Source organism: Neofelis nebulosa, chromosome 7 (genome assembly GCF_028018385.1).
Source record: "Neofelis nebulosa isolate mNeoNeb1 chromosome 7, mNeoNeb1.pri, whole genome shotgun sequence".
NCBI classification, from domain to species: domain Eukaryota; kingdom Metazoa; phylum Chordata; class Mammalia; order Carnivora; family Felidae; genus Neofelis; species Neofelis nebulosa.
The window spans coordinates 144,955,333-144,978,322 of NC_080788.1; the positions used below are offsets into that span (position 1 = coordinate 144,955,333).

Consider the following 22,990-nt stretch of genomic DNA (forward strand, 5'->3'; position numbering starts at 1 on the left):
TGGACACCATGTGTCACCCACCAACTCAGGAAAAGCCCTTGACATCACCCCCAACGCCTGCCCAACTCCCCTTCCCGGGGCCCCCGCACGCCTCCGCCCCAGCTCTGGGATTCTGGAAGCCCCCAAGGAAAGGCATCAAACTTACCAGACTTCAGTGTCAAACCAGGAGTGTTTTCCCCACTTAGACTAGGGTATCCGCCTTGAGAGAGAACTTGGGAAGCACCAGGGATAAAGCCTCTTCTCCAGTGGTGCCCTGTGCTCAGTTCCTCTGAGTTTGAAGGACGTCTCCAGACTAAAGGGTGAGAACCAGGGGTGCCTGGGTGGCTTAGTCAGTTGAGCGTCCGACTTCAGCTCAGATCATGGTCTCACAGTTGGTGAGTTCAAGGCCCGTGTCGGGCTCTGTGCTGACAGCATGGAGCCTGCTTTAGATTCGGTGTCTCCTTCTTTCTCTGCCCCTTCCCCTGTTTGTGCTCTCTCTCTTTCTCTGTCAAAAAAGAATAAACATTTAAAAAAATGAAGGGTGAGAACCATTGCTGGAAAAAGTAATATGGGAACAGATTCTAACACATGCCTTTTCCTTTTCTGACTCTTCACTGTGTATGTTTCTCATACTCTCTGGGGACTAAAGAATCCACCCGGTCTTGGCTGCGTTTACCCCACGCCAGGCCTTTGGTGTGGGGTACCCCAGCCGGGTCCATCGCAGCCCAGGTCCCAGTCCTGCTTCAGCAGGCCTCCGTTCTCCTGCGCCCGACAGTAGGGTGAAGGCTGACAGGGCTCGTGTTTAGTTCCCACTGGGCGAGCTGGTAGAACCTCGCAGGAGTGAGAGCCCTCGACTGCAGCTGACAGACGGCGGGCTGGCTGCGGTTGGGCCCTGACATCTCGGGCACAGAGAAGCTCCGGGCCCCCACATGCCCCAGGATTGCCACCCAGCATCACTTCGTTCCTGGATTTCCTACAGCGCACACAACATAATGCTGTCTCTCGGCCACAGAAAGCAGATTTAGTTTTCTTCACGTTGAAAACATTCAGACCCGGGGCGCCTGGGTGGCTCCGTCGGTCGGGCGTCCGACTTCGGCTCAGGTCGCGGTCTCGCGGCCCGTGAGTTCGAGCCCCGCGTCGGGCTCCGGGCCGACGGCTCGGAGCCTGGAGCCTGCTTCCGATTCTGTGTCTCCCTCTCTCTCTGGCCCTCCCCCGTTCATGCTCTGTCTCTCTCTGTCCCAAAAATAAATAAACGTTAAAAAAAAATTAAAAAAAAAAAAAACATTCAGACCCTCGCCTTAGTGAGCGCCTTCCTTTGAAATTCACATATTATAAAAAATACAAAGGCTGATCTGTCTTACTTCAGCACTGAAAGTTTGTTGGTAATAAAAAGAACGGGTAAACCCTTGTGAAGGAGCGTGTCCACTCAGCAGCACTAAGAAGGACACGGCACACACATGGGTCTCAGGGTCCTGGACCCAAGGCGCCCCTGAAGCTAGTGCGGCCAAGGTCAGGAATGTTTAAAGTATGATACGTTTAAAAGACCTGTGTTGCTCCCGTTAAAGGTCTGTAATTAATCTTTCTACTTGTAAACTGTGTACGGTGCTGAAGAGCTTTCTGGGCACGTTGAACACGTACACTGTTGTAAAAACGGGAGCTCGGCAGATCGTGGACAGAAGTAAAATCGTTTTCACGCACCTGTTGCTTTAGGCTACTCGGCTTTTACTACAGGGTCTGGCGGGAACTCTTTTTCCCTGGTATTCAGGGGAGGGGGCTCCCCAGGCACCAGGCCAGAGCCACTAGCGTGCACGCCCGGGCTCGCCTGCCCTCCCCAGCCCTGTCCAGAGAGCGGCAGCCTGTTGAGTTTCCGAAGGAAAGTTCAGCGCGTGACGTGCAGAGAGCCACTTTTGCCTAGATCAGCGTTCCCAGGCAAGCCCCTCTTCGCCAAAGTGCTGCCAGGCTCCAAAGCCATGGGTACCAGCCGTAGGTTGTTCCCAGTAGTGTGAAAAGTAGGTCCAGCGTGGGGCTCTGATTCCAGAAACAGCACCTTTTCCAGAGACATTGAGTAGCTAAACCAGGTGTGTTCTGTGTCCCGGGTATCACTGTATTTTTCCTAATAAAGCTCCATTTGACAAATGTCAAGGAAGAGTGGCTTTGCGAAGTGAGTGACACCTGCCGTGTTCTTAACAGTGGCTCCCCGACTGCTGGTAGATAGCAGGTGCTCAGTAAATGTTCACTGAGTGATTTTGAGCAAAAAGTAGGAGAAAAAAAACATCAAATCATCGATTTTTTTTTTTTTTAAGGAATTATTTTTAGAGATCATCATGCTGTAAATGTTTAGATCAGACTTCAGAACTAGGAGGACTTTCTTATAAATTTGGGGGTTTTATAAAATGTAATACCATAAAAGATTATCCAGGAGCCTGAATGCCAAAAGCATTAACAGAGCTGTCCTAGCCGGACGTTGTTCGAAGGCCCGCCGTGTTTTTAGCCACGGTAGCGAGCAGCTGGCCTGCCGAGCTCTGCAGGGGTGTGTGCACAGCCAGTGGAAGCCACCAGCCGCCCCGGACGGGCTGACGTTCGCAGTGATTTTCACGGCCGTCCTGATGGTGGGGGCTGGGACAGCGGTTCCCGAAATGGCCATGACCGGCAAAGGGCTGCTTGAGAGTGACTGGTTGCTGTCGTACATGGGCAAGCGTGCACGTGTACTTGTGTGCAAATGTTGTGGGTCCTTGTACTATTTTAGAATTAAGGTGGCTCGCCTCTAGAAATACGTATTCTTAATCCTCACCAAGCCAAATCTGATATTTTGGGTGGACGATCTTTACTGGTGTGGTTGCAGGAGGAAATTTGGAAACTAAAGGAGGGAGGTGAAGAAAGGTTGCCCCACAGAAACTCCTTCTACCCGTCTGACTTGGGCAAGGAACACAAGGTCCAGTCCCCACAAACGAGGAAGCTGCCACCATCCGGCTCAACGTGCCTCGAGGGGGCGGGCCGCACAGATGCTCCCTGGCGGGGTCCCATCTGAGGCCGCGCTGCCGTGCTGTCCGCGGGCCGGCACTCAGATGCAAGGTCCTCGCGGCCCGGAGGCAGTTACCGGCCCGAGGTCACTGGTCACGCACACAGGGGACAGCAGGGCCCGACCCCAGGTCCCTCCGTAGCCCTGCATGGCGTGAGCTGGTATGTCTCTCTCCTTTGATACATTTTAGCACAGTTTAGTTAGGACAGTCGAAACACCACGTGTGCACACGTAGTACATACGTTTACGTATAAATACGCGTGAAAGATCGATTGGAGATAAACGGATTGTGCATACACATGTGTGTCGCCAGCACTCTCAGAACTGGCCGCTTGTGCACCGAACGAATACACGAGCTCATATGCTCCCTGTTTCTCCATCGTTCTTTCTCTCTCAACCCTCCTAACTGCTTGTTTTTTAACCTTTTTATTCCTAAAAGGACCTACTCCCGTGGCGGTCCAAGAGAGAGGGTCACAGAAGTTAAAGTTGCATTTCTTAAGCAAATAAGTTTGACCTGTTTCTCTAATTATAAAAAAAAAAAAGTGCTAATTTACTGAATTGCTGTTCCTTCTGGAAGGAACAGAGCAGCACCTTCTTGTGATGCTCTGCTTGCGGGGGGGACACCCTCATGAAAAACAGAACTCTTAACTCACAGATGCCGGGCATCACGGACGTCACGCCGTGTGTTGTCTCTTCGGTAGGTGGTGATGGCCCTTCTCAAATACTGGCCAAAGACGCACAGTCCGAAAGAAGTCATGTTCTTAAATGAGTTAGAAGAGATCTTAGACGTAATCGAACCATCGGAATTTGTGAAGGTCATGGAACCCCTCTTCCGGCAGCTGGCCAAGTGTGTGTCCAGCCCACACTTCCAGGTACGCAGGGCGGGGGGAAGGGCCTCATGTCCGCGTCCGCGTCGGAGGTGACAGGCTTCGGGGTATCGCAGGTCATACTTGGCTTCTCGTGTAATTGGGAGGTAAACTGCCAGCCTAGCTGTACTTCAGAATAAGATGCTAGGACCTTAATTCTGTCAAACGCACCCCAGCATCTCGACCCCCTCCCTGAAAACATGTTTCTCGCCAAGAGTGATTAGTCCTGTCCCCTCTGTGAACCTGTCTTTATGTTCAGTGTGCCCCAAATGCTTAAAACCCTGCGTCCACAGCTGAGGGGTGGGCACTTGTAGGTGACATAAAACTCGGCCCCCACAAGCGCTTTGTTTCCAACACACACACGTTCTGACTTTTGTCCCCCACCCAATCCTGTTTGAGGGGCACCCCAATCACATCCTGCTTTCCTCGGCCCCTTGTGCAGCCTTCCGGGCCTCATTCCGAGGTCGTCCTCGGGGCCCGTGCTTAGCCTGTCTGCCTCCATTGGACGTACTGGCCTGTATCACCAGCTCAACGTGAGCAAGGCGGCCCCGCCCACGGGGGGCCACATGCCCGCCCCGTTCCCGTGCCCTTGCTCACTGGCTGTCACCGCTGGGCTCCTCCTGGCCCTCCTCCAGCCACTGCACCCCCCCCTCCGCACCACCTGACACCTGCCCTTCTTCCATCAGGGCCCTCCTGGAGATGCATTCTGTCCCGCACATGTCCCCTTCCTAGCTGCTGCGTGCCCCCCGACATACCCCTTCTAGTAAATTCATTCTCCCCTCATTGGTCTCCCCCCCCAGAACGGAAGCTCCACTCCCCCTGCTCACTGCTGACACCTCAGAGCCCCGCGCTGGGTAGGGGTGGGCGGAAGGCGTGAGGAAGGCAGGCGGTTGACCTGTGTCCTCAGCGGTAGCCCAGCGTCCGGCGTAAGTGTGTGTTGAGTGAGTAGAGGAAAGAGTGACCGTCTTCCTGCTGTACAAGAAGTCCTCTCCCTTTGGTTGAGGGCTCTTCAGGGTTACGGTCTGGAGCATTTGGGGTTTGTGGAGATGATTCTCTAACCCAGTATAATTCGTTGCCTGTTCACAGAGTCGTGGGGAGGGCATTGCTGGATGTTTGTCGCCATGGTCACAACAGCTGTGCCCTCCGTCTTCCAGGTGGCGGAGCGAGCGCTGTATTACTGGAACAATGAGTACATCATGAGTCTAATCAGCGACAACGCAGCCAAGATCCTTCCCATCATGTTCCCGTCCTTGTACCGCAACTCCAAGACCCACTGGAACAAGTGAGCGAGCCGGCTGCCGCCCGCGGGGCCCTGGGAAACTTTGCATATCTTGCTGATACCTCAGCCCAATTGGGATCGAAATCTAAGTCTGAGATAGCAGTTAAAAACCAAAACGTAGATTTGTTTGTTTGTCTGTTGGGCTCACAGTGAAGTAGGAGCGGGACCGTATCTGTGGCCTTGTCTTCGCCTCCTCGCCCCCGTTTCACGCCAACACGGAGGCAGGTTTGTTGGGGCAGTGCCTTCCTGGCCTCGCCGTAGGGACCCCTCCCAAGGAGCTGAAGGCGGCCGCGAAGCCTCACGGGGCACAGTCCCCGCGGGAGCACGGGGGCCACCCCGAGCCTCGGCCACACTCTCTGGGGACCCCTCCAAGAGAGCACGAGCCACCCGCCTGTGCAAGGGCCGAGCAGGGACTAGAAACACAACCTCGGGAGTCTCGGATTTGCTTCTCTCTCCCTTGTCCTGCCCCTTTAGCAAGGATAGAGACACTGGGCAGCGGTCTTCTGACACCTTAAAGGGAACAGTCAGTGCGGGTTCCCGACTGGTGCTCGTGTCACTTACCATTTACGTGACTACGGGCCCCCAGGGCTTTGCTGTCGCCTCCTTCTCTCCTTTCTGCCCTTTTTCTATATGATAGTCGTTCAATCAGATCCGAAAGCAGGGGGCAGAGCCTCCATACCCAGTGCCGCCCCCTTGTTTACAGGCGAGGAGAGCGGGACTCGGGGCGGTGGCCGGTGGCGGTCGGGCCACACTCGCGAGCTGGCGGTCCGGCTCGCAGGGTCTCGCGCACACCCTCCCACCGTCCCGGCTCACGTCCTCGCCCCCTCTCGCTCGGCCATGGTTTCCTCATCTGAGAAATAGAGAATGTTGGCATCCGCCTCGGTGGTTTGTGTTGATTCATCCCGAAAATCAGTGCTCACGTGCAGAAAGCACTTGCAGCCACCGTCACCTCCTCGGAAGTTCGTGGAGGTGAGGCTGATAGATGTAGGGTCCCAGGCACCTAACAGGTATCCGGTGAACGTTCGCCGTGGGCACGCGGCTGTAGGGGTCGCAGCCCCAGCCACCGGGTCCTGGGTGTGTGCGGCCCAGCAGACCCCGCCTCAGTATATCGACTTTCAGCAACCTTTTCTATGTAACGTGCATTTCTCATTGCGCTCAGCAGGTGACGGAGCGTAGCCCTCGTCCCTGTGTATCATTTAGTGTGGCAGGAGAGTCAGCAGTGACCGCTGACCGGCTGCAAAGCCCTGCCGGTTGCAAAGAAAGAAGGGTTATTTCAGGTGTTTCCAAATGCGAGTTGGGTATCATGAAGTGAGTTAAGAAGTAGCTGTGAATCCTGCAACAACCACAGAAGCAGCAGCAGCAGCGGTCACGGTTTGAGGCTTAAGTTTTTCTGCCGTTGCTCACGACGCTGTGGGTTGACCAGGCTCTGCTGGGCAGTTCTTGGTTTGGGGAGGTTTTTTGGTCTTAATTTTTCTTTTTTTTAATTATTTTTGAGAGAGAGAGAGAAAGCACAAGCAGGGGAGGGGCAGAGAGAGAGGAAGACACAGACTCTGAAACAGGCTCCAGGCTCTGAGCTGCCAGCATAGGGCCCGATGTGGGGCTCGAACCCACAAACTGTGAGATCATGACCTGAGCCGAAGGAAGTCGGACGCTTAACTAACAGCCACCCAGGTGTCCCAGGGCAGTTCTGCTGACCTCACCGCGGTGTGGCTGTCGTCTGATGGCGAGGGGGACTGGCGTCCTCTTCGGACCCCACTGGGTCTCAGAGCAGCGGGGCCTCCCCCCTCTCATGGGTGTCAGAGCCAGGAAGTTAAGTGCCATTAAGCTATCCTATGGTAATTTTATATTCTGTCTTCCAGAGCTCTGTTTTGGCATGATTAAAAACTTTTCTGTTCTTAATTAATAGGATTAAAAGGAAACTGACGTTTATGGGAAATAAAGGGTTTCCGTTATTGTCCCCGACACATCCCAGTGGGTTTTAATTACGTATACATTCCCAAATGTTTGTTTCTAAGAGAGAAAGGGCGTGAGTGGGGGAGGGACAGAGAGAGAAAATCCAAGCAGGCCCCTGCTGCCAGCACAGAGCCCGACACGGGGCTCAAACTCCCACACGGTGAGATCAGGACCTGAGCCGAGATGAAGAGTCGGACGCTTAACCGACAGAGCCACCTCGACGCTCCTGAACTGTATTTTTTCAAGTTTCAACATTTTTTTATTCTGTTTCCAAGGAAGGTGGTTTTTGGCCGCCGTCAGCCAGGACACCGCACCGAGAGGCCTCGGGGCCGGGTGCTCCGTGAGGGGCCGAGTGGCCGCCGCACGGGCTGGGAGGCCTGGGAGCCTTCAGGCCGAGCAGGGAGGAGGAGGGCTGTGGCCGCGCAGGGCGAGGCGGGGAGGGGTGGAGGGACAGGTAGTGTGTTCGGAGCCTGAACAGGAAGTTCTGCTTACAGGACAATTCACGGCCTGATCTACAACGCACTGAAGCTCTTCATGGAGATGAACCAGAAACTGTTTGACGACTGTACCCAGCAGTTCAAAGCGGAGAAGCTGAAGTAAGTTGCCCCCTTCCAAAGCTGCTCCCTTGAGGGCTTTTTCCTCAGTCCTGAATAGACCTCTTCCGTTGTTTGTCCGGAAAAGCTCATCAGGTCTCTAAAGCAAAGTCAAGTCTCTCATACTTGGAAAACAAATGAAAATGTGTCGTGTTAGCTCATCTTCAGAGAACTCCTCTGTCCCCCGCTCCCCTCCCCCCGCCCCGTGCTGCCAGTTCAGTTGTCTCTGCAAAATGTGTGTGCGGACCTAACTTTCAGAATTTTTGCTTTTCTCGGGGAACAAGTAAAGGCTGTGAGGTATAGTGATTTTTTAGGTTCACAAGGCAGGAATTTGGATTCTGTCCCATCAGATTTCTGCGAGAGAACAAGTGCCTGTGTCAACAGAGCTTTATAGGGCCCCTTCTGGAGCCTGGCCTGTGTCCTTCACAGAGCCAGGGCCCCACTCTCACGCTTGAAGGGTGTCAGAGTCCGGCGTGGGCTCTGGGCAGACTTTATTCTTTGCTTCTCTGCCACTAGAAGCTGGCTAAGACAGAGAAACGTTGAACGAGTGTAGTTCAAATTACAGGATATTTATGAACAGCCGTCGCATTCATTCTGTAGACAGTATGTACATGTTTACCTGCACGCCAGGCCCTGTTTTAGGCTCCGGCAACACAACAGGGCACGAAACAAAAATCCGTGCCCTCGTGGGTAGTGTGGAGAGGGAAGACAGCAAAACACACAGGAGGACGGCGTGTGCAGGGTGTGAGGTGAGGGTCCGCAGAGCAGGGAAGGCGCACGGGCACACGTGCACAGGCCGTCTCCCGGGCCCCCTCCCGGCTGAGCGCGGTGTTCAGATGCACCACCGGCTCTTCAGAGGGCAAGTATCTTAGCTTTCTGAAAAGGATCTTGCAGCACATTTTCCAGATTTAAAAAAAAAAAAAAAAAAAAAGTTGGGTCCAGGTGGTTAAGTGATTTGCCAAAGGTCATGTGACTCACTGGTGGGGGAATCTGACAGGAACCAGGTCTGAAGACCGTTCCTTTTTAAAGCCGCCCTTGTTGGGACATCGGCTCTTAACCTCAGTGCCTTTACGCTGTGGAATGGTCTCACCTTTCATGGCTCTGTGAGCTTTTCTTCAAAATTATATAGGTCTTCTGGAGAAGCAGCGAAACCAGGAAGGACAGAGACCTGAGATGTACTCGTATAAGTCTTCCTAAGAACCCACATGCCTCAACGTGTTAAAATTCTAGCACATCTAGTTGTTAAATCTTCTCCCCTAAGTCTGGCTTGTGTTTTGCATTTCGTTTTCCGTGTTAACCTATATTGTGATCACCACTGTGAAGAATGTGGAGTAGAAACCAGAAAGTGACAGAGGGAAGCAGGTGATTGTGTTGCTGGCCTTGTCATTGTTTCCTCTCTTGAATGTGATCCCTCTCTCTAATGCCAATGACATTTTACTATTTTTCAGAGAGAAGCTAAAAATGAAAGAACGAGAAGAAGCGTGGGTTAAAATAGAAAATCTAGCCAAAGCAAACCCCCAGGTACTAAAAAGAGTAACATGAAAATGTCTAGGGTATCTCTTGAATGTTTTTATGAGCTAGGAATGTGGCTGCATCATGGGCAGGGAGGGGGTCGGCTTCACTAACCTTGTATGTGGAAATGTCTGCAATAAAAATACTTCTCAACTTTCGTACAAGTAACTTATTTTGCCCCACCAAATTTTTACCACAGAATTGACCTTTTTTTCCTCTGCTTTTTCAATAAGATCTAAATCTTAACCAATATACTGTGGTAAAAAGAAAGCCGGGATACAACGTCTATTTTGGGCCAAGATCATGATTTGCTTTCTCCTCACCAACGTCATAGATGCTGTAGCTAAAACGATACGTCCCTTTCTTTTTAATATCGAAGTCAGTCCAAAAGAAAGGAACATAGATTTGAAATCGATGAAGTACGATGTCCGTGTCCTCTTTCCTAAAACTAGGTTCCTATACGCTGAGCCTTTTAATCGTTAAAAATTGCCTGACGTCTGCGTGTTAGCAACTAACCCTCTCTCCCGTCCTCGCTAGAAGGTTCCAGCGCGCTCTGGCAGGTGCGCGCACGCGGCGTGTCTCCCGGAGCAGGCGATGCGGTGGCCCGCACGGCGCCCGCCCTGGGGCTCCAAGGGCGGCTGGGGGTTCTGGGTTGTGTGGTCTTTGGTGTTACGCACGCTGGTCTGGGTGACTGGAGCACTGCCTCACGGGCGGGCCCCCTGGTCACCACGGGGCCACTTTCCTAAAGATCGTCTGTGTGCCTCTCCACCACAGTAACAGCCCGCTGGCGGTCCTCAGGCTCCCACAAAAGCTTGTACCTGACAAGAACCCCTCGGTACCCTCAAAATCCTAAAAGGCTCGTTGAGGTGAAGCTAGGTTCCAAGCCATCTGTTTCCTTGGGCCAGAGGCGGGCGTAAATCATTTACTAAGTCGGTTGTGCGGGATTTGTGGCTCTCTGACATCTCATAAAAAACAGCACGTGATCACGAAGCTAAAAGTGTGTGTTGATGTAATGTATCAATCGTGTTCCCTTTGATAAAACCACATTCGAGAGACTTACACCTCAGGAAGGCCGAATGACGTTAAGTGAGGCCTGCCTTCCGCCCTGGAGCTACCCCCACGGCCTTTCCCTGACACGACCGATTCTGTGCTCTGCCACAGAACTGCTCTGTCCACCTGCTGGAACAGAAGGGATGTTGAACGTGAGGCTGGAATACTGACGTTTGTTCCACAACACCGTGAAAGCCCAGATCCGGGGCCGGTGGAGGTGGAGGTGGAGGGGCCCTGCCTGACGGCCCCGTGCGAAGGGCAGCCAGCCGGGCATCCCGGTCAGGATCGCCAGACACCCCACCACACACGCACCCAAAACCCACACCTGAAACCAATCAGAAAGGCTGATTTTTAGCTGTGTCGCCTGGAAAATAGAAATAATCTCCTGGGAAACCGCATCAAGCTTTCACGTTACAAACGAAAAAGAGCGGGTTGGCTGTATGACAAACGTGGCCTCGTTTCGCTGCTGTGCTGTCACAGGTGTGCCTTCCGAAACAGAAATTGCTCTCGTTTCCCTTTTCCTGAGCTTCTCCTGAGTTTTCTTACGTGACGCGTTTCCTCCTCTGGGCCGCTCTCTGCTGTGTCCCGGGCAGGCGACGCCGTAAGCGCCCTGGGCTGCACCTGCGGGGAATGTGGCGTTCTGGGCGCTGTGTTGACCATCTCCCCGTTGAAACCATGTGTGACCCGAGCCCCGTGAGTCCTATCTGCATGCAGCAGTCCCCGATGCAGCGTCTCCAAAAGGAAAATGCTTCACGAGCTAATGTCTCAGAGCTGAAAAGCGGGGCCTCGGGACTTGATTCTCACTTGAGAGAGAGGGCGTCTTGTCTAAATCCTAGTCTCTGCTCGCTGTCTGCAACAGCAACGACAAAAGGTAATACCCAGTGGACGAAACATCCTGCTTCCCGTTTCCGCCATGAAAGCAGTCGGGTCTTTCAGGCTTTGGCTCTGTATCTCAAATCTGCCTTTTTGAGGAACCGATTCAATAGCTTCTTTTTTAGGGCGCATCCCCAGCGGGGCACTGTCTGCTCACCGACCTGTATCTGGAGGTCTCCCCATCTGTCCTGGGCTGGGGGGGTCTACGGCGGCTCCTTTGGGGGGGGGTCTTAATGTCCCGCATCATTTAGGTTTTTTTTAAGTCACGAAATACTGAGGATTTCTAACGTAAATGTGTTTTCCGACTCCGCCAAAGAGGCCAAGTCACAGGTGACTGCTTATTTCTGCCTGACTTTGGCGGGATTCGTGTGCAAGGAAGACAGGCACTCCTGTGAAAACGGGTGCCACCTGCTTCCCTCTGAGAGACGGGCCCCTCGGGGCGACGTGTGTGTTCCTTCACCCTGCCGTGACCCCAGCCTCAGCAGAGGTTTTTACTCCTCGTAAGAGTCCTCTCCTGCGGTGGCCGCTGTGTGGCCCTTTTGTTGCTGAGACCAGTCTGTAGCATTCTTGTTCCCACCTCTCTTTGCCCTGAGCTCCAGAGAGAACTAGGGGCCCCACACGGCTCTCCCACTCCCACATGGAGTGCGCCCCGCTTTTCCCTCGGAGCAGCCAGAAGCTGAAATGCTGGTTAAAAAGCAACCCCTGTGCCTCCTCGTGAGAGTCATGGTTCCTCGTGCTGCTCTGAGCCCCTGAGGTGCTGTGCCCAGGCAGCCACTGCACTTGGCAGATGGGCACCAGCCGGGTGTCCTGAGTCACGGGACATTCCCCAGATACCAAGACGAGAACAGGACACAGCTTCAAGGAGCTTAGAATCTGTGAGGGGAGCCAGATGGAAGCAAAGAGAATTCATTTCAGATGGTCAGATTATAACCCATGAGATGCTGGAGAGGAAGCCAGGAGGTCTGCTTCCTGCCTCTGACGGGGACGCGTAAAGACACCCTGTGGCGGTGGCACGGCCACGGCCGAGGTGTCCCCAGCAGGAGGGCTGAGCTCCTTGGAGGGGAAGTCTCAAAGGGGACCTCCCCAGTCTGAATTTGGGGGAAGGTCCTCGAGGCAGAGAGAGCAGAGTCAGGAATCTGAGTTGTTCGGCACAGGTGGACTGTTGGCTATGGAGGAGCGGCTGGGTTGGTCTGGACGAGGGACGAAGCTGGAGATGGAACAAATGTCGATTTTATCCCCAAAATGGATGCAGGTGTTAGTGTCTTAAGGAGAGAAGTGGTGTCGTCAGACTTGCATTCCAGAAAGTTCTTTGTGGCAGCCAGGAGGATGGGGTACTGGGAGGGGCCCGCCCTGGGGGCTCGTAGAAGTATGTGGCCGAGGCTGGGTTGACAGGAATGGTGGGGCGGAGGGCCGTGTCTGAGGGCCCAGCAGTGCTGTGAACAGAGGCCAGGCAGGGAGACCCCTGGGGAGCGGGGAGCCATCGGGAGGGGCAGGGAGGCAGGAGGGGAACCGGAGCAGTCTCGGGGCGGTTGTGTTCCATCCGTTGGGCCCGTCGTGTCCAGAGAGGCCGGGAGGGTAAAACCCGATGACTGGCTTAGCAGCCAAGAGCTCCCCCAGCCCTAGCGTCTGTGGTACCATTGGAGGGGCCGTGGGGAGGGAGTGGGGGTGCGGGCAGCTCCCTCAGTCCCTCCCATCAGCCCAGCGATGTGTTTGTTGCCAAGCGAGAAGGGCTTTCGGGGCACCTGCTTGCGGCTCCCCCACCCCCGTGTCTTCCTCCCGTGCCCTCCCCCTCACAGACAAAGGGGACACGTAGCTCACTGTCACCATCACAGCAGCCCTCTGCCGTGACCTTACCCCGCGTCCTACTCAGAGACAGAGACGCCCGTGGCCAGAAACGCGTCTGCGGCTCCCAGAGCCCAAGGACGGTGGGTCCCAGGGCCTCCCGGACCCGAAGGCACACCAGCCCTTCCCTCCGTGCCCGGCCCCGGGGTCGCAGCGTGCGACCCAGCCGTCCCAGCCAGCTGGCAGAGTTCCGGCTAGAGAGCAGAGATGCCAAGGGGGTGGACACGGGGGTGGGGCTGATAAGGCGGTTCCAGTGAGTTAGAGCGTGGGGTGAAGGGGTGAGGCCGGCAGGTGCGTGCAGCCGGGGTGGTGAGCGGGGGGCTGTCGGCATGGAGCGGTCCAGGTGGGCACGTGGACGCCGGTCCGGGGACCGGGGAAGGCTCTGGAAGGGAGGCTGCAGCCTGCGTCGCGCTCCTTGCCCGGTGCCCCGCGGGCCGAGGAGAATGAAAGGGCTCTGGTTTGTGAGGCCCCGCAGGTGCGGGCCGGAGGGGGCCCCGGGGAGGGCGCCGGCGGGGAGACGTGCCCCCCGCCAGGATGAGACCCTTGGCGTCCGGAGCCTGAGCGCGAACAGAGAGGGGCTCCCAGCTTTGCGTTGCAGCATGCGGTGTGTCGTGAAGCGAACACCATGAGCCTCCCGGTGGCAGTGGGGACGGAAGGGCCTCTGTCTGAAGATGTGCAGACGCTGAGAGAGACAGTGAGCGGACAGGCCCCGCCAGGTAACGGCGCGCAGAGCTGAGCTGGGGTGCGCCCGCGCCAGTCTGTCTGAGAAACACTTGTAGGAGGTGACGGGATCCAGGCCAGCGCCTTCGGTGTGAGCCCAGCGAGAGACTCCGTGTCGGGAAGCTCGGAGACAGTCGCTGCTCCATACGTCCTAATGATCAAAATCCCAGGCGGAATCTTCGAGAGTTTTGATTATTTGCCTCGTTTATATTAACAGTAATGATCTCAGCCCTTAACTGTCCTTCAGATGTCAACCTGGGCGAAAATCAGACCTTTGGCAGTGGTGTGTCTCCACCCTCTTCCCTCTGCACCGTCCCACGTGCTGTGGTGCCGGGGCGTCCCCTGTCACGCCCCCACGGCCCCAGGACACTGGGCAGAGAGCCTCATTCTCCTCCCCTTCGCACTGCCTCCCGGGGCCGCTCAGGAGCCAGGGACGCCTGCAGGCCGGGATCGTTGTCAGGACCGCCTCACGCCACGCCTGTGCTCAGGTGGTTTGTTTCCACGGTGGTAGAAATACGTGTTCAGATCACCACCGATCCAGAGACGGACGTTTCTTACTAAACCGGGAAGATGTACCGTGTGGGCTCCGAAGAGGGTCATGTGCCAAGTCCCTGCCTGCGTGAGGAGCCTGTCACTTGCTGAGTTTCTCTGAACGTGCCTACCTGTCTTCACTTCCTGGGACCCAGCACAGTCCTGCCTGGATCGGGGCGCGGGCGGCGCGGGGGGACGTGGGCCTCGCTGACTCTGCAACTTGAATCCCCTGGGGCCGGCTCCACAAGTCCTGGTGACAACCAGCGCTACGATGCCGAAGCCTGAAAGGTCACGCTGGCCAGACCGTGTTGTGCACCAGATACAGGTGGATGCAGCGTCGTCAGTGCTTGGAACCCACTGAAGCAGAGAGGGTGCTAGTAAGATTCCACTCCCCACCTGCTCGGATGGGGTCAGGCGTTAGCAAGAGCACGGGACCTCCGCCGTCCAGGCCGCACGGGGCTGCCGAGCCCTCGAAGCGTGGGGCCACCTGCGCCGAGCTGTTGTGCCGTCAGCCGACAGCACAGGAGCTCCCAGGCTCGGTACGAAGAAAAGAATGCAAAAACCTCTCATCCGTAATTTTCTGTTGTTGCGATGATGATAGCATTTGGGGTATATCGGGCCGAATAAAAAATACTTTTAAAATTAATTTCATCTATTGCCCTTTACTTTTTTAATGTGGCTACTAGAAAACTTGGAGTTCCATACTTGGAACACGTTATTTTTCCATTGGGCAGCACTGGTCCAGACTCCTTTTTTCATAGAGCTGCCCAAAGAGGGCGACCCCACTGGCCAAGTCCATGCCGCTTCCTGCCCAGCCAGCCCCTAGCCTTCGCTGAAGATCAAACCTTGAAAATACGGAGGAGAAACGCAGAACACTCCTAGTAAATGTAATCCAGGTAGATTCCGTAATTTCCTTACAAGTAACATTCTTAGCAATGAACAAAGTTAAGAAAAAAATTATATTTTTCTCTGTACTGGCTCTGGGGGTGTTAATTTTCCTACTTCTTTTTTTTTTTTTTTTTTTTTTTTTACCCGGGACAGGGTCATTTTTTAAACTACCGTTTTGGTTTTACGGCTCACAATATGCTAAAGCCATGAGAGCTTGCCCATCACTTGCAGACTCAGAGAAAATCAGATCAGTGTCCCTCCTACCAGGACGTTGCCCAAGAATTTGTGACCACATTCGTTTTTAAGTTGCGTAGACCATGCAGAGTTGGAAAGGAAATTGGCCGAAAGGAAATTGTGCATTAAATAGTTTGGCTTTGGAGGCTTTTGGGTTTGTCCAGTTTTCTGTTTTGGAGGGTTTTTTTTTTTTTGGGGGGGGGGGGGGTACAGTCTTTGGTCCAGTGCAGGGAGAGAATGACCTGTGTCCAGAATGTAATGGAAGTGTACATTATGGTCCTATTTATGATTTAACGTGACTCTAAGGGATCAAGTATTTGTTCAAGAATGCAAACCAAGGGGCGCCTGGGTGGCTCAGTCGGTTGAGCGGCCGATTTCGGCTCAGGTCACGATCTCACGGTCCGTGAGTTTGAGCCCCGCGTCGGGCTCTGGGCTGATGGCTCAGAGCCTGGAGCCTGCTTCCGATTCTGTGTCTTCCTCTCTCTCTGCCCCTCCCCCATTCATGCTTTGTCTCTCTCTGTCTCAAAAATAAATAAACGTTAAAAAAAATTAAAAAAAAAAAAAAGAATGCAAACCAAAAGAGCATTCTAATGTTGAGTGAAAAACTGCCTCTTAGAGTTGACCCTAGTATTTGTGGGCCCGCCAGTCCCAAGAACACCTTCCACATGGTGGACGTACCCCCCTTTCCTTAGCACAGGGCACAGCTCCTTCCCAGGGGAGCACCTTCCACATAACGTGAAGGGATCGCTGTCAAATCACCTACCCACTTAGTGCTGAGTTTCCTAGAGAACTCTTGTATCATGACTCTTGAAATGAGATGAAATAAGTTTTTCTATGTATTCGACAGTTCTACAAAAATTATTTGCCCGCCCCTGCCTCTTAGATTTCTATGATCACGTTCCTGGGTCAGAAGACTGGATGCCATTAAAATACCACTTCTCCCCAAACTAACGTGATCTCAGTCAGACTCCCAGCACACTTTTTATTTTTTTTAATAACGTGCGGATTCTAAAATTCATATGGAAACACAGAGGACCCAGAATAGCCAAAACAACTTTGAAAAAGAATAAAACTGGAAGATTAATACCACCCAATTTGAAGACTTCTTATCGATTTCAGCAGTTCAGTGGAATCCACCCCTCCCCCAATCTCAAACTATCTAGATGAATATATTTATAGTACAGGCTCTTAGGTATAATATTTGATACGATAGACTCTTACGAATTTGAAAAACGTTGGGAGTCATATTCCTGAAACTCTCAAAAACTCTGCTGTTAAAGCAAGGAGAAGATACCTAGATGCAGGAAAGTTATGTGCACAATTTGGAGAGCGAATAACAGCTAAAAATTAAAATTTGAATATTTTCAGTGCGCTTCTAATTTTGTCTTTGGCTAATTTTATTTTTTGCAAAATAAGTCCACACTTATTTAAAACGATTTGAATGTCAGCCAGAACGGGAGGCATAAGAGGTGGATGGCAGGACTGTACCAGGGGAGGGAAGGAAGTCCTCCGGGAGGGGGGGCGGTGGTTGGTTGGAATTTTCTAGAGAGATACAAATTATATGTTGACCTGTGAGAACCATGGTTTGTTTCGTTTTTGAGAAACTTGTATAACCCTACATAGAACATCCGAAGAAAAATAGTAAATTGCGTGTTTATGACATTTCTACCAGAGATGTTTAAAATGTTTACAATTCTCATTGTTAACAGTCAGCTGGGAGAAAAGCAGTGTCAACCATGCAAATAAAGAAGGTGTAGACAGACGAAAGGTGGGGAAGCGAAGGTACAACTTAACACGTAGAGTGTGTTCAAGGCTCGTGTCCTCGGGCGAAGCCCTGACAAACTAACGTTGGACATGAAGTATTTTCCCGCTTCCCCCTGTCGTTCCAGCTTGTGGTGGGAAGGACCGAGGGGTTCCCTCAAGAAGCCCTGACTAGTTGTGTCCTCAGTGGCATAGTAAAAACGCGCACCGTCATGTGTCCGCGAGGCCTGCTCTCCTGCTACCACTTAACCGTATGAACTTGGCCTTTCAGACCTGCGGACGCGCAGCCGACAGAGGCCCGGCCTCCAGCCCTTCCTTGCTCTCCCCCCCACCCCCACCCCGCCATCCCCTCTGCTCGTGCTCCCTCCTCCTTCCCTGCCTGCTGTGCTTCTGGTCTTTTCCCTCTCGTGGTTCGTGAAAATCACGCTCTGCCCTACCTGCCAGGCTAAGATGCCCGCGCAGAAAGGCCCAGACGTGCCCGGCACCCTTGCCGACCCTTCGGGTGATCGGGGCTCATGTTTGTTCTCTCCGCTTGCCTGCACTGGTTCCAGTTCTGAGGTTTTTACTGTTGGCTTTTTCTGTCTAAAAGTTGCTTCTCTGGAATGCAGGCCTGTGTCGGCAGTGATTAAATATTTCCAGGACGTCAAAGTGTTGGTTTCGTTTGGCCTCGCTTAGGCTTTATTTTACAGCTGCACGTGGAAGGGACACAAAATCCAGGGTAGAATTTTCCCTCTTGAGTGTCTTGTGGGCCAAAAGCAAACGTGCGTCGGCACCGTGACTGACAGTCCTCGGGGCGCGTGCCCTCACGGCCTCCTGACGCGGGCGGCTCTCCAGAAACCATCTCTGGCTAGTTTTCAGGGGGAGAACTCAAAATCCCCACCTTTACCATCACCGAGTGTTAATTTCCAAGTAACATTTCTAGAAATATTCCTGACATGTCGCACAACGTTCCTTCCGAACCCTGACGTTGTTGCCGTTTCCGTAGATAAATTTGCAGAAAATCTCCCCAGGAAATGTTAGCTCTGCAAAAGATGGGAACTTTCCACGTATGACTTTTCCGCAGGCTCTGGAATTGTTCTTAAAAGCCAGGAAAAGTCTACTTTCTGTCTGCTGAGGGTAGACATCCAGGAACTGTGAGAGGCTGTGGTTATGTCCTTCCTGTCAGACGACTGACTTCCCTCGAATTTTCTCCGATAAGGCATTAGTTCTCTACCGCAAAGAGAATGTGTTCTCTTTAAACTCTGTCTTCTTTTTGATGGAGATGCTAAGCAGAAAGGCTTGGTTCTGGTTAAAGTGTGCAACTAATTGGCAGCCTTCTGGTGGATATATGGCGTTGAGATGACTTAGGTGGCTCGTTTCGTTTCAGAAGTACTGGCATTAATGCGGTAGCTCTGCGTCAAAACTGAGTGATTTGTGGAATTGTTATTCATAGAGATGTGGGCGCTTTTGGTGCAAACTGCCCAGATCAGGCCCCCCACCCCGCTTTCTTTGCAGATTCACGATGCTCTAAAGCCTCGTGGAAAAATAGGAACCTTTTTTTTAAAAATGTTTAAGTGAAGGGGCGCCTGGGGGGCTCAGTCAGTTAAGCCTCTGACTTTGGCTCAGGTCATAATCTCGTGGTTCATGGGTTCGAGCCCCGCTTAGGGCTCTGTGCTGACAGCTCAGAGCCGGGAGCCTGCTTCGGATTCTGTGTCTCCCTCTCTCTCTGCCCCTTCCCCACTCATGCTCTGTCTCTCTCTCAAAAATAAATAAGCGTTAAAAGAAATAAATAAATATGATTAAGTAAAACCTAAAAACTGAACTTGAGGAAGAGAATGAGGTGGAGAAGGGGGTCTTTTATTTCTTATTCTTAATATTGGGAAATTTTATGTGAATAATTAAAATACTGTTTTTCTAAGTCCTAGAGGGCTTGTCCCCACAAGCGACCCATTTAGCACCTCTTCCCTTGAAGACCTTTTTCCAAATTTGACAGAAGTTTGAGACCTTTGCTCGACTCCAAATCCAGCGTTAATGTGTTTCTCTTCCATTCGTTTTATCCACCTCCAAAGGAAATTTCCACTTTCTGAACGGCTTCGGTAGCGGGCATCGGCATAAAAATGCCTTTCGTCCTCTTTGATGAAGTAGGAGGGTTTTGATAGCGATGAGATTTGCTGAAACCAGTGGATTTGCAAGACAGAGGGGTGTGGAGTGCTGGGTGCAGAGCCACACTTTTTAGACCGGATTGCCAGCCCATCACCCTGGTGGTTAGGTCGTCTCCAACGGCCCAGGCCGTGGGGGGTGAGGCCCGCGCCACAGAGTTCTCAGGGCAGCCCTGGAGCCTGCGTGCTGGGCTCCCGGCCCACGGCTGCCCTCTGACCCCTGCGTGGCCTCGTTGGTCGCCAACGTCCCTGCATTTTTGATTCCAGGCCCAGAAAGATCTGAAGAAGGACCGGCCCCTCGTGCGCCGCAAGTCTGAGCTGCCTCAGGACCTCCACACCAAGAACGCCTTGGAGGCTCACTGCAGAGCTGACCAGCTGGTCTCCCAGGACGGGCGCTAGTCCCCCGGAGGACCGCGTCGGGCTGGGGACGCCTGCTCTCTCCTGGAGTCTGTAGAAAATACATCCCTTGTGTGCCATACAAATCAGTTACACTCAGAGTCCGAGCTTTTCTTCCACCCCGTTCTGTAGGCAGCGACACACTCTGCCTCAGCTCGAGATTAGGAGTTCAAACAATGGTGGCTTCCCCGATGTGTCCGTGGAGCCCGAGGGCCACCGGCCGCGTCCCCGGCGCGTCGTCTCGGCCCCGGCACGGCCCCCGTAAGACGGCTTCCCCAAACCAGAGCTAAGGAGAGCACCCTAGACATCTTCACGTTCGGCCCAGACGGAATTCGCGATGGTTTGCCATAAGTGGTTCTGTGATCGTGTGGATGTGCTTCAGATCAGAGGAACACTTGAAACAGAAACGCATCGCGTATTCTTGAAGATTCTACAACCTCTTCGATTGTTTCCACGTGACTGTTGCGCCAGTAGTCAGTCGTTTTCTCTCCTTGCTCTCTCTCTTTTTTTTCCCTTTTCATCTCGTTGAAGTGGTCCTTTGCTGTCATCATTCTAACACAACTTACTGGGAAAAGTGACATGACAATCCTCGGCCACTGTGTTTTCCTGAGGTGTTTCTTTACTTTGCCTGATGACCCGTGTGCCGTGTTACTCTCGTGTACAGCTAAAGCCATACTCCCAAGCCCGCGGCCCAGCACCAGGGACTCCACGAGTGAGCTCGTAGGAGAAACGTGTTTTTAGAAAACAGCTTTCTCCGTCCACCTTGACCGGAATTGGAATTTTAAAACGATGTGTCCCCTCTTTTTTTTTTCTTTGCATTTTTTTGTCTCTACTGACACACGGTTGCCCTTTAACGAGGCTCTTGAATGAATAAAATTCTCATCTCTAAGAATTGATTTGATACATTTTGTAGAAAGTTAGAACGAGACCCTCTCGAGCTCGGCCAGTCCGGCCCCCGCCTCTGGGCATAAAGTAACAAAAATGCCACCAAACGCCACCGTCCGTGCCGGGCGCCGCCCCGACATCCGCTGGGTGCCGGACGCGGGCCCGAGGGCTCGGACGGGCAGCCGCCAGGGCTGCGGTGAGTCCTTCCCCGCCGACCAGAGCACGCGGTATAAACACCTCATCAGGAAAAGACAGTGTCTGAGTTTCCATGGGTCTTCAAATGCTGCTATAGATCCACAGATTTCCCTGCATGTTCTGAGCTTTCTGTTTGAATGGAATCGCACGAGGAGAAAAACCCTTCACCCGTGGTGCGTCCGCTCCGTATTTCTCTCAGGGTGGCCAGTATTTTGACTTCCTTATCCTGCTTGAAAGCTATTTGAGATGTGTACTGCTATCCCGAGCAAGTGATTCAGTTTCCTTGGTCTGTGGCATAAGATGCTATAAGTTCATGTTAAATGTCGCTGATGCACAGAAGATGAGATGTGGCTTCTCTCAGGCTGTCCGCTCTGACTCGAGGTCGCGGGTGTCCGCTGACACGTTGTGGGAAGCGGACCTGGGCCCCGGGCAGCTGTGACGCCCGCTGCTCCGGGGTCGCCTCCATCCCTCTGTCCGCAACGTCTGTGTCCCCGCGTCCCGGAGGAAGGTTGCAGAGGGGGGTGGCGGGGTGGGCCCCGTGTTCGGAGCAAGGGCTCCCTGAAAAAAACCGCCCCAGCTGGAAGCAGGAAGGGCCACCTTGGGAGAAGAAATGCTTCCTGAGAAACTTGACAAGTACCTATCAATTGTACCATTATGAAATGTATCCTTTAAAAACAAAAAGTTTAGATGCCTTCTCCTTTTGAGGGAAAAAGGGTGCTTTTTATTGTATAAAGCAGCGTCTTATGTATTTTGATATACCATTGTTTGAACTTCCGTCTTTAGCTGATAGATCCTCAGATATCCTCGATTCTGGATGTTCAGTATGTGTGCGAGAGAGGGTCCTGGGAAGGCCCCCCCCTCTGCCCTCGGTAAAAAGCGAAATATCCTTGTCTGGGTGACTGTATGAAGCTCAGCCTGTAAAAACACCTTTTTTGTCGAGCTTTTATCTCTGCTCTTTATTGAAGACAAACATTCACCAAAAAGGGGGGAAAAAAAAGTTTTGAGAGAAACTAATTTTCTTTGACGAGAGTATTATTTCATATTTTGGCCTATTAAAGCTTTCCTAGTTAGTACTCAGATTCCCTGTGCTAATTGTTCGACTTCTATAAGATACACCATTTATTATGTTATATAGATACGCCGTTTATCCTGCACCAAACTGATTTCAAAAGTACGACATTGAGAACAAACTGGTGACTGTTTTTCTTCGTAAAGTCCTGCATCCGGCATCTTCACTGTTTCCAGACTGTATCTGTACATCAGAAATGTCACTATTCCGAGTGTCTTTTTAGTGTGGCTTTAGTATGGCTTCCTTTTAATATTGTACATACATTGTATCTTTGTTTTATGGTAATAAGTAATAAAAATGTAGACTTCATATTTTGTACAAAATGTCCTATGTACAGAATAAAAAAAAGTTCATAGAAACAGCAAAAATAGGTAAGTGGCACAATTATTTTTCTTTAGAAGATATCTGTAACTTTCCGCTTTAGTGAAATGTTAAGTACCTACATATTTTTTAACATTTTGTAATTCAGAACTTTTTGTTTCGACATTGTTTATGAAGAGAAAACTTCATACACTTGCCATTTAATATGCTCTTTTATCTAATTTTAAAAAACTCTAAAAATGGTGTATTATATGGACTAAATAAAGAACATGTGAATTTTACTGCTCATCATGAAACTAAATTTAGCCACGGTGTCGGGCCAGCTGGTCCTGGTCACTATCGAGTTTCCCTCCGGGCTAGGCAGCCATGCCTGGGACACCGGCCAGGGGATGGGCAGTGTGGACGGAGTCCCTCACTCCAGCCGGGCGTGTGCTGGGCCTTCCTGGGCTCGTCCCGTGGGCTCATCCTTCACTTCCCCAGGGGAGAGAGCAACGGTGCCTTTCTCCACCAGCTCTCCTCTCCTCTCCTGAGTAGGCACGTGTGAGTCAGAACACGGTTTCTAGAAATGGAATCATTTGAGCCCAAATCGTGATGTTTAAAAAGGATTCTTGAAAAAAGAAATGAATGTCTTGCAAACAGAATCGCTGAGAATCTGAATTTGGGGTCCCCCCCCATCTTCTTCACGGGGATCTTCACCGATCCCACCAATGCTGTTGATGAAAAGTCAACCAAAGACGCAGAGTCGAGTCGCTTCCTCAAGTCGTTGCCACGAACCACCCATGCCCTTGGCTGTGCTTGGTGACCTTCCAGCGGCGGGTGGGGCTCACTAGTTCCCTCTCTCTGTCCCAAGTCTTGTGACACCTCACCAGTAAAAGCACAGGAGGTG

General features: G+C 52.4%; 1 protein-coding gene across 4 annotated transcripts in view; it reads left to right on the forward strand.

The window, feature by feature from the left end:
* The window catches only part of PPP2R5C (protein phosphatase 2 regulatory subunit B'gamma), a 130,835-nt gene extending 108,450 nt beyond the window's left edge, over nt 1-22,385 (forward strand). For 3 of the 4 annotated variants that reach the window (XM_058740286.1, XM_058740288.1, XM_058740289.1), the window contains 5 exons: nt 3,700-3,870; nt 5,019-5,146; nt 7,591-7,692; nt 9,138-9,210; nt 19,506-22,385. In XM_058740286.1, the coding sequence (XP_058596269.1) occupies nt 3,700-3,870; nt 5,019-5,146; nt 7,591-7,692; nt 9,138-9,210; nt 19,506-19,637 (606 nt within the window). In that variant the 3' untranslated portion in view covers nt 19,638-22,385. Of the gene's footprint in view, nt 1-3,699; nt 3,871-5,018; nt 5,147-7,590; nt 7,693-9,137; nt 9,211-13,564; nt 13,677-19,500 lie in introns of all 4 variants that reach the window. The other variant, XM_058740290.1, reaches the window with a different exon arrangement.
* Nucleotides 22,386-22,990: the final 605 nt, after the last annotated feature.